Source organism: Hyposmocoma kahamanoa, unplaced genomic scaffold (assembly GCF_003589595.1).
Source record: "Hyposmocoma kahamanoa isolate Upper Pololo Valley unplaced genomic scaffold, ASM358959v1 232, whole genome shotgun sequence".
NCBI lineage: Eukaryota > Metazoa > Arthropoda > Insecta > Lepidoptera > Cosmopterigidae > Hyposmocoma > Hyposmocoma kahamanoa.
The window spans coordinates 343,967-355,538 of NW_020653750.1; the positions used below are offsets into that span (position 1 = coordinate 343,967).

At 35.9% G+C, this 11,572-nt stretch overlaps 1 protein-coding gene and 1 non-coding gene across 2 annotated transcripts; one reads left to right on the top strand and one right to left on the bottom strand.

Annotated features, from left to right (window-relative positions):
- Positions 1-3,215: 3,215 nt before the first annotated feature.
- LOC113228453 (protein yellow-like) lies at positions 3,216-4,795 on the bottom strand. Its single transcript, XM_026461765.1, has one exon. The coding sequence runs from the start codon at positions 4,728-4,730 to the stop codon at positions 3,387-3,389; it is 1,344 nt and encodes a 447-aa protein (XP_026317550.1). The 5' UTR covers positions 4,731-4,795; the 3' UTR covers positions 3,216-3,386.
- Positions 4,796-10,915: 6,120 nt separating this feature from the next.
- Trnae-uuc lies at positions 10,916-10,987 on the top strand. The gene has a single exon. It is a non-coding gene; the product is annotated as a tRNA-Glu (tRNA).
- Positions 10,988-11,572: the final 585 nt, after the last annotated feature.

The window sequence follows — 11,572 nt, forward strand, 5'->3', positions numbered from 1 at the left end:
TTTATTTGAAGTTTAAAACATTAAAAGCACGCTATGCTCTAAGAAAGCACGTCGTAGTATAAATATACTTTTGAAAGGCTTTGCAAAGCTAAACTATAACCGTTATAAGTGACATGAGAAATAAAATACTCAAATCCTGTCACTTTCATCGCTATGTTACTTTCTAACATTGTCCTCTGCAAAAAATCTATGAAAATCGGCCATGGTTCCGGCAAGATAAAGAACCTGTTTCACATGTCTCGTACTCGTATTATTATCACCACATTGACACTGGCTGGAGAAATCTAATCAGTTTGTTTTTTTATTAGATGAATCTCTTTTCAAATGGCGCTACGACATAATGTAGAGCAAGTGTATAAAAAATATGATCATGATTTGTATAGATAATGACAGGTTCGTGCGGATGATAAACTTGCGAAAACACGCATTCATTTATATACTGCTTGTTGCTGTCTTTGTTTCAAAATTTCTATTTGAAAGCTTAATAAATAATTTTTAACCGACTTCAAAAAAGGAGGAGGTTCTCAATTCGACGCGATAATTCCGACATTTGTGAACCGATTTCGTGGATTTTTTTTTTGTTGGAAAGGATGATGTAGTGTTTAGTCAGTAGTGGTTTCATTTAAATTTGAAGAAAATATTCCACATCGAGGTGGCAAATTAGGGGATGAATCCTGTTTATTTGATTTCACCCACTTTCCGTTAACCGATTCCAATAAAACTTGGCTAAAATAGATGTAATTCACAAACTTTTCAGGTCGGTTGCTTTTTATAAAAAGTTACAGTTATTTATAGACAACTTTAAAATATTCAACACTTTTCTTACAAACTGATTGAAAAACGTCTTACTTAATCATGTTTTTGATGTACATCGTTGAACAAACAAGCATATATATTATTTGCGCATATTATTACAGTAGATATATGTAGGTAATTGTTGGAACATTTGTCTGTTATTTGCTTTCTTGAGTAGCGGATAATATTTTCATCTATACAGGTGTATACACGTACCTACATTGAATGACGGTATTCGTTGTACACAATGGTCTGTAGAGACCATTGTGAGATTCTTTGTGTGTATTGTTTTCACCAATTAAATATTTTTATTTATTACTAGTTCTGCGATGGTGTCACCTCATATATCGACTGTGAACTGATAACCGGTACCATGTCAATTTTGACAACTTTACACGATGAAGAAAAAAATTGTTTGCGTCATTATATAGCATCTGGTTTATTAAATAAAAAATACGTACTGTATGTGTAATATTTTTTTTAAACTACGTATTTTTGTTTTATAAATCAGATGCTATGTAAATGACGCAAACAATTTCTTTCTTCACAGTTTACAGTCGATATATTCCGCGTCGCCAACTTTATCTTCAGGGAACGTATTTTACGCCACCACACTGGCACAATGCGGCTTGCAAATTTCACGTCTACTTGGAGTTCTTAATTACCAAAAGCTCCTTATTATTTAAGTAATGAAGCATATAATTGGTAGGTTTCAATTTTGAAATTATGGTTAACGAAGTAGAAACGGAGTTGATTTGTCATACGAAACTCGGCCTTGTCAGGCTACGGTTTGTTTGATTTAGGGAAACATACTCATCTATTGCAATCATATATGCCTCTCAGCACCGCGGAAGCGGCTCAAGGTGGCTAAGCTTGTTCATTGTTCTTTATTAAACTTAGCGATACTAAATAGGAATGTAAATTAACCCATGAATATAATTTACATGCTTTTAAGCTGCAATAGAGTCACTGACGTTATGTGCTTGATTAAAGGAAGATTTATTTTTCAGAGTTCAAAGGATTAACTTATTTATTATCTAAGGTTAATATCGTTAGAACTATGCTCATTAATCTTATTTTATAAAAACAGTACGTTAAAAGGTAAACAACACATAATGTTGAATAATAAACATTTATGTTTTATAAACATTCGTTTTGTTTTATTGTGAACCATTGTTGAGAAATAGATCTTGTGTAAATGTAAATTCAGCATTTTTCCCAAACTCTTTGAACAATGCGTCCCGCACATTACGTCACATGTTATTTTTAGTTGGTCACAAAACTTGTAGAGCTACGTACTCTTTACATAAATATGAATACGTAAAACATATGAGCCACACTGCAACTGTAAGTAATAAATGCGGCCGAATAAATACGTGTTGTGTGACTCGCCTATCTATGGCAACTTTGAGTTTTGCGTCCAACTTATAGTGCGTTCATTTGCCATAGAAGATTATGTTCTGTGTGTATGGGCGTCAAAACACGGTAAGGTCGTCGCTTAACCGCAAGCAAAACCCGTCAATGTCTCTACATCTTGAAGCGATGGCATCTACCTACTTTACATACTTGTTCAAGTTTACGTACTCTTACATGGTATAGAAAATGATCTAAACACGCATATCAAAAATTTAATATAAGTAAATATAAATATAAAGTTTTAAACGTTATGTAATTGTTGTCTTTTAATTTGTGCAAACTTATTTCCAATATTCGATTGATGGTGATCTAAGAAACAGACAAAAACATTGTGCTATATTTTAGTGCTAATATTTACGCCATTTAATAAAAAACGATTACAATTTAAACAAGTATCAGTTATAGTGATGATTTCAAATTCAACACCTTCATGCCGTGAGCACGAGCTCACATTAGCGTGAAAATAAAAACTGCAAACACTATTATATGATAAACACTTTTATTTAACCAAACACGCAGCCACATTCACGCCACAGCCATACAATTTTAGTTCAATTACAATATAGCATAGTTATAATATCATACAATTCAAATTAGATATTTATGAAGAGCTACCTTAATAACTTTATCTCAGTTACATAAATTACATGCCTTTACAATTACTTCGACAATGGTATGTGTTAACAAAAGACGTTTACAATGTTAAAAGTGTCTTAAAAAGGAATAAGGTTACAAACATATAAATAAATATGTGCAAAGATGCACCTCTACCACAAAAAATAGTTGGAATGTTTATTGTTGAGCGCTATGTGGTATTTCGCAAGGCGGCCCCGACCTTTCACCCGCTTGCAATGCAAGTGTGGATGCGCCGCTGCGACTATGACCCGCCTGGCGCATCTTCACCGCGAATCGGTACCGCTGCACGCTGCGCCTTCTACCCAGAGCCGCTGCTGCATAAAGGTCACATAATTGACGCTCTTACACGCTACCTATCTTACTTTTACAATATTCCTATTAGAAAGCTATCTACATGCTCTTTATCACTGGTAAGACCGTGAGGTCAAGGTAACTTTAAATATTTGGTAATGTTACGCATCAGTCCGAGCGTCGCACAGTGAGCACTAGCTTCAGGGCCAAGGTCGTGAATAGACCGCGACCGATGCACCAGGCTGAGACTAGGCAAGCAGGTGCGCCAGCGCAATCAATATCAGCGAGGAGGCGAGCGCGGGCATTGACGCAGATCCCGGTACTCCCGCTGTGGCCAAATCTTCGGCGAACACGTAACTTTTGGAGCCCGTGTGAGACTTCAGAATCCTATAGTTTACTTCATTCAATGACACCTGATTTTTCACAAAATTAAATAATCTGTTGACAACTACATACACGTTGCCGTGGTCATCGAAAGTGAAGCGATCCACCCACTGTATGTAATTGGGATCGCGTGCGATCGTGCGCTGGCCAACGTGGAAATCAACGGTCGTATTCCATTCCGCAATCGTAGAGTTGCCTATCAGACCGAAAAAGAGCACGCCATTTGAATCCATTTTCATACCGTCAGTTTGCGATGGTTTTCTGCCGAGATCAACAACGTAAGGACTTACGGCGTTCTCACCCATTTGAGACAGGGATTCGTTCTGCAAAACTGATGCATTTATTGCGTACAAGTGATAACTGGCAAGAGGGCAGAAGTAAACTGTTCTGTCAATCTCATTATTCGGTGTTCTAAATTGCGGTCCAAGGGCGATACCGTCGATATTCACTGGAAGAGTGACAGTGCTACCGTTAATTCGGAAAAATTTAGCTTCTTCCGACAGTTTCATAGAGGCCTTATCTCGAACTTTCCAAGACTTTTTATCACTACGACGAAACACAATAATACCCGGATCAATGGCACTGTTGTCAGTGATGTAAGCATAGTCCCCGTTCCGATTGTCCACTACTAGATCGTTCAAATATGTAGTATTGAGATTCACTGTGTCTGTAGGGAATGGTATACGCTCCATCTCATTCTTGCCTGTTTTGAGGTCGATAAGTACGAGAGACGGCGGACACTTAGTGCTGGGGCTGCGTGTAAGGGTACCGACGCGGCCGTTGTCCAGAATCCACATGATACCATTGCGGTCTATTTCAATATTTTGAACAAACTGCAGAGCGTTGCAGTTACCGATCTCGTTATCCTTCCAGCTAGGGAAAGGCTGTATCTTTGGTGCCGTTTCGCTCTGCTGTACTGGTATGGTGCCCAGTGTCGCTGGCACCCCGTCCAGCATTCTCGGCACAGTCAGGAACAGATTTTCTCCGTAAAAGTTTATTCCAGATATTAAAACGTTTTGGGGAATGTATCGGCTTGTATTGAGGTAGGCCTCGCGGTCTGCCGGGGAGGCCCACATGAAATCGATGGCGTTCCATTCGTAGATAACACGAAACTGTTCACGGCGTGGGGACAGAGGCGTCCGCGGTGGTTGTGTTTCGTTCTGCGCGGCCGCGGTAGCGACGGCGGCAAGTAAGGCCAGCAGCAGCATCGTCTTGGCGGTGCGGCGAACGTGTGGCGCGGTTGGCGCGGGCACTGCGACTGACGCCAGGGCACCTCGCTGTCAGCTACCAGCCGCCAGCGAGCTTCGCGCGTGATCACATCGCGACGTCATTGAAGACACAAACAAACCAAACAATCGGACCCGGAGCAATAGCACTGATTTCATATATTACTGGCTATAAAGACGATGCTTGATGAAGCACCACATTATAAAATCAATTCACTTAATATAACACTCATTAGGTATTCTTAGTGGCGTATGGTAGCGTCATGCGAACCGGCTCACCTCGCATTTGCTATATGAAGCAAGGACGTGACGGGGACACCATTCATATTAACATATCTTAACAAACAGCGACAAGGGTGCCCCAAGGTCGCGCACCCCAGCCAGACAGAGGGGTTCCGACCTTACTATACATATGTCAGCTAAGGGTTTACACGACTTACACAATCGATTCAATTGTAATTATATTCGGTCAAGTACAAACATTTTAAATCGATTTTAAAAATATTAATAAATGTTAGTTTTATGACACTCATCAAAAGCGAAATATCTATATTGAAGCGTAAAACGTGCATAGGCGTAATTACTACACACATATACATAGATACCCTGTTTAAGTCATCGTGGCGTGCTTTTGCCTTTAAAGGAGTTGTAGTAATAATTCTTCAATAAATCACATTATTCCATCGAATAAGTATGTGTTGTACAATTAAATTCTTTGAATATTCACTTAAAAATTAATACCTACTTATTGTAATATGTAAGTTTTGAAGTAATAGGCCGTAAATACACTATTATTCATTTTAGCAGATATCACACAGATATGATAAGTAAACGTTCAAAGAATGGTTCGTTCGAAGATCTCATTGCTATACTACAATCTATTCCAGATAACTGTGCAAAGGCAAAAAAGAAATAAAATGTAATTAAAATACTTATATAAATAATATTTATATATAGTATTTTAATTACATTTTATTATAAATATATATACTATAAATAATATTTGCACTGTCAATATCAGTAACGCTCGACCTGTTGTGATAGCATGTGAACTAGCCATATCAATCTGCATGTGTTTATTATAGCGAAGACCTATAAGTTTTATCCTGGAAGTTTGGAGAATCCCCTAAATAATAATATATTTAGGGCTTCTCCAGATGACTAACAACGCGGTTTACTGTTTTGTGTGTATGTGTTAGGGTTGAAAATGCGAGGCAAAGCCATATTTGCAAGAGTCAGTCCGTCGATGCATGTAGGTAGACCTACTTAAAGAGAACGCTTATGTACCTCTACCTATATAACACCATCATGGCCGCAATGGAAGATAGAATGGTGATGTTTTGCTGTCTCCTACGTCTAGGCCCATGCAGCGTATCATCTCATACTATCACCAAACTAGTGCATGATATGGTATGGTGTAACGGGTTGATGTTCACAACTCGACCTCTAAGCTCTTGTTTATTACAATACACGTATTATATGAGTGATCTTCTCCATTCTAATACTAATAGAAAGGAACTATTTTAATCATATTCAAATAAACTACTGTTAGAGAGAGGAAAAGAAATGGAAGTAGATATATTTCCATTTATGCTGAACACAACACCTTATATTATATTTTAAAACAGACATTTTTATAGAATTAATAGAATGTTACAGTCAAAAAAGAAAAACCAAAAGTCTAAACAATCAAACATACAATTGAATCCGAAGTTTTATATGACATACTAATTGGGATCCAGATTGAAGCAAAAATAACTTCTCACCCCTATCTCTGCGATCCCCCTAACAATCGTAAATAGAAGCAGGCGGTGACTATCCCTCGGTAATTGTAATGTGTACAAGCAAGCATGCATATACTTAGTCGAAGAAACATTAGCAGGTATGTTAACGGAGTACAGCATATACTCGTAATAGATGCATTAAATAATCTGGTACTTGCGTTTGATGGACAGGCAGGCGTAGGAAGCGATTTCTTCTGTTTCCTTACGCGTACGCACGCGAGCAGCTTTCAGTCACTGACCAGGCTTCATTTGTTTATATTTGACATTGTGTTTTAGGTCTATTCTATTTCCTTAATGGCGGACACTAGGCTTGAGTGTTTCTAGGTTCCTTGACTGCACAATCCATAAGACAGTAATTGTCTATTATGTTTCGTTCATTAACTATCCCACGACATTTCATAGTTTCAAACCACGAATTTTCGGAAGAGAATCGAAATTTCCTAGTATAGGACTAACTTTCAACAAAACATGCAAATGTATTATCCCAAAATTGTGCATATACATCGCAAGCATGTCTCTTTATTTACATTGTATATAAGCAAGTAATAGACTACAGTCTCATCTGTTGGTGTCGCGCTGTAGTAGCCTTGTGATGTATGTCATTTCATTGAATGGGACAAAAAACTCCGGACAACATAAGCTGGTGTAAAACAAAAAGATATTTCATACAAAATTAATAACATTTCATTAAATTTGATCAATTTCTGCTGTCCCGATTCTTTTCATCCGATTCAATAAAATAATTCTTAAAGGAACTGAGTCTATCAGCATTAAAAAAAAATAGTCAATTTTATTCATGATACAAAATGAATAAAATTTCTAATTTTTAGCATTTGATCAAATTTACCAACTTCTGCTGTCCTGATTTTTTCTTCCCATACAATGAAATGATCCTTATATGAAACTGAGTCGATCAGAACTAAAAAAAAATCATTTTTCTTAATTTTTTTGGACAACTTACACTTGACCGAATAATTGACAATGCCATTATATTTTTATTCAATTAAAAGATAGTTTTATTACTTTATTTGTATCAGTTTTATCATCTGTTAACTTATTGTTACCTATTACAATAGGAAAACTAAAGCCTCTCTACGAATGTCATATTAAATGCATGGTAGCTTTTAATGTTAAAATTTTGGATACTCCTAGTTTTATTCAAAAAAGTTATTGATGTCGATTTATTCATTAAGTAACGTACTTTCGAAATCAGTTTAAAGCTTTTTGATGTCTCTTATAATTATGGAATAATTGCTTGGGCACACTTAACGATTACACCCTGTATACCAACCTAATCCTAAACAGCTACTTGAGAAATCTAAAGATGTTTTTAAACATTAGATTTTGACTTCGAACCTTTTTGGTTACTTGTATTAGATAATTGTATTAGATATATTTATTGTTTATCTCACCATTGTTTTACTTCGTCCTTTTCAGTATCACGATTTATATTTAGAAATAGTTAATATGGTGCAAGTATTTTTTGTTTGGTCACACGCAAATGTTGTGACACTTCACTAATCCTGTATTTTAAATGTCCTAAAGCAAATATCACACCATATTAAAACACAATGTAGTAAAGGTAATAGTAGAGATTTATTAAGGAAAGCTGCTGTCGTTATCACCTACTTATCACACTAGTTACGTGCCCACCTTCGAGTTAATGTATTCATTTTTGTAGACTATCGCTCGTAGACCGCGTGGTCGTTAACCTTTATTCAGAAGTTTTTTTAGTACAAACTCTCAAGTGATGTTGAATTGTTACTTCCAAAACATTTTACAGTTCTTATTTAATTTTTGTGATAAGTTGTTTAGTCGAGCAACCTAAACGATAATGTAATTATAATAATAATGTACCAAACAACCACACCAATTGGCTGGTCTCAAGCTAGGGAATTCCCTGTACTGTGAGTACCAGAATCTAATCTGGAGCACTTCCAAGAACACCCAGACCGGAAGCAATTTAGAAAAGTTCATTTCCCAATTGGTCCTACCGAAACTCGAACTCGGCCCTCCTCATCCAGCGCCCACAGTAGCACAGTATAAACCGTTGGGCCACCGAGGTCGACCATAAAATAATTTATTAAGTGGGCCAAAAAGTCTCACAACTCAATGTTGAAAATTGTACCTTACGTCATTCCGTTTATTGCTTAGTTATAATGTGCAGTGTTCGTAAGTGCAGTGCTAAGTAGGCGTATGTTTTCGTAAAAAGTAAATTTATTATTACGATAACAAATACAAATTTAACCAGTTTATGGACGGTAACGGAGTTTAACGTAAAATTAAATGTGAGATTATGATACTAAGGGGAACCCCCGTTTCGCTAAAAAAAACAACTGCGGGCTTTACAGTAGAATTTCTAACGACTTTCTATGTTGTTGCAGCCTACAGCTTCTCCATAAGAAGTATCAAAACTCACTGACGAAATTCAACGAATTACACGCACACATTTGTGGACTGTACATTGAGATAGTACGGTGGCTTTCATTCTTGTTGTGTTTCCGCATCCCGAGATAAAAAAATCGCGACTCGGTGCGGTCTCGAAATTGTCAGGAAAAACAAGACTTTCTAGACCGTTTCAAAAAAGGTTTAGGCACTCAGACTGTCAAACCTTCAAATTTTAATAAAGCTCTTTATTAAATTAAATTGTAAAACGGAAAACAATTTTTATAATAGTTATTTTATCATTTTTTCAGTGGGTACGTGAGGACAAAAGGGTGTTTAATACAGTTTCAGATAGAGACCGTGTTTTAATCTCCACAGTTTATACTAATCTCCACTCTTCAGTGTTACTACACTCAACTGTTTTTTCCAACAACTCATTTTCCAACTGTTTTCTGTGTTGTTGCCACCTACTGCTTCACTATAGAGTACTATTTATTAATAACATAGGTACTGGCAAAACTGAAAGATTTACACGCACACATTTGTGCACGTTACATTAAGACCACAGATCATTAAGACAGTACAATGGACACCGACATGTTTGTATGACGTCTGAAGTGATACAAGAAATGTCAGTGCCATTGAACTTTCTAACAACAAAATAACTTTTAACCGAATTTTATCTCTAAAACGTATACATATGTTTTTAGTACTAGCATAACGGCAATCATCGTATTACTTTCTTATCTTTTTCTCTTCTTATTTTGAATTGTACGTCCAGAAGAAACCACCACTGTTTAGCGATTAATGGCACTACTCCTGTAAACCAGTAATCTATTGGCAATATATTACAGTGAACTTAAATCGTCTTAAATAAGAGCTCGTCGAGATCCTCTACATCTCCTACTTCAATCTGACGGCTATATATGGTACAACCCTCTAGGTTTAGGTACCAGGATTATTAGGGTTATTATTATTTATAATTATTGTAATATGAGTAAATAAATAAATTTAAAAAAATCTGTACCTTTTTAAACAAAAATATTGACGGAATCAGTCGTCAGTGATAAAGCGTAATTATTACATATTTATTATTATATAATTATTATATTGAAACTATTTAATGCTCTAAGAAAAGTAGCGGTTCTATGTAATTACTGTGTATGAAAGGGTTAATTTAATTGGCATTGGCAGAGGTCTATAATTTTCACAGCTCCTTATAAATTTCGTTAAAAAACTGCATGGCGTCTAAAATTATGCGCTGTGCGTGCCTTCGATTAATTTGACTAAGCTATACTAATACGAATTCTTCTATTATTTTTTTGAATTACGATAAAAGAGACAGAGGCACTGAAGTTATATTAAGTTTAGTTTGCATTTTTCTTATAATACCAAGTAACGGACGTTTGCTCGCATTGAGAACTGTGTCATTTATTTGTTGAACTATACCTACTCTATCACACAATTCATAATTATGCGATGCTATTATAACTCAGCCTAAACCCACTGATAATCAATTTGTGCGAACTCTGCCCTGCGACTATGTGCAAAATCGTACCTTTCGAACTTTTCACATAACAGGTTCATTCAAAATTTATACGCCCCTACTATGAGTAACAGGTAGCCGCAACAAAATGAAATAATAAAATATAATTGTTTACAATGCTGCCATCTTTCGAACATATCAGGAATTAATAGCAGGAAGCGCTATCTAGTATTGAGTAGAATAACTACGATTAATTGGAGAACTTTAGCTGAGTAACAATTGTAGTAGTTTTTATGCTTATTGATAGATGGCGCTATTAAGTACATTTTAAAGAAAATATACTTTATATGTATATATGTATGTATATTCAGCGAATTTTCGCAAATACATTTATTTTAACATTTAAGTGGTATCAGTATTATCGTAAAGTGACATCACAAGAAAGAGTCGTAAATAATTACAATAAATAGATATAAAATCATCTAAAGATAAATTTCAATACACTGATCGCATCCCGTATGGTCTAGTGGCTAGGATACCTGGCTTTCACCCAGGAGGCTCGGGTTCGATTCCCGGTACGGGAAAGAAAATCTTATGATTATTTTTTAATTTTCATTATCTAAAACAGCAGTTGTAATCTGTGTCGTAGTTCTTTATTCGGAATACTTCTATATGCCGCTCAGCATTCTTACAAAGATAGCCATAGTTCACTCAATGCAACAACTTTTCCTCTTCGCTCACAAACTGACATTAAAAAGTAATTATGTGCAACGACAGACGTAAAACGAAATCTTTGATGGAACACTATAAACAACGTATTTTACGTTCTCGAGCTAAAATATTTATTTACCTACTAGGTGAAAATTCTAGTACAAAATGCGTAGTAGTAAGTAGCGTAGGTACTTATTATATTAAAGATTTGTTTATTAGAAGAAAATACACTGTCTCTAATTCTTCAGATTTTGTAAGTGTAATCGTTTCGTATTCAATCCAACTACAGTCTCAACACCTGCATCATCAGGCGAGAGGAAAAACAAGCGATAAAGAAATAAGTTTTAGTACCTATACCTACTTCATGTAGTTTTTATTTTATTCATTTGGTTAACCAACAAGAAAATGTTACATTTTACGTTGCTATAACAACAGAAATCTTTTAAGCTTGTTTTTCT

Coding starts and splice junctions, on each gene's coding strand:
- LOC113228453 (XM_026461765.1), bottom strand. CDS start 4,730: ATGCTGCTGCTGGCCTTACTTGCCGCCGTCGCTACCGCGGCCGCGCAG.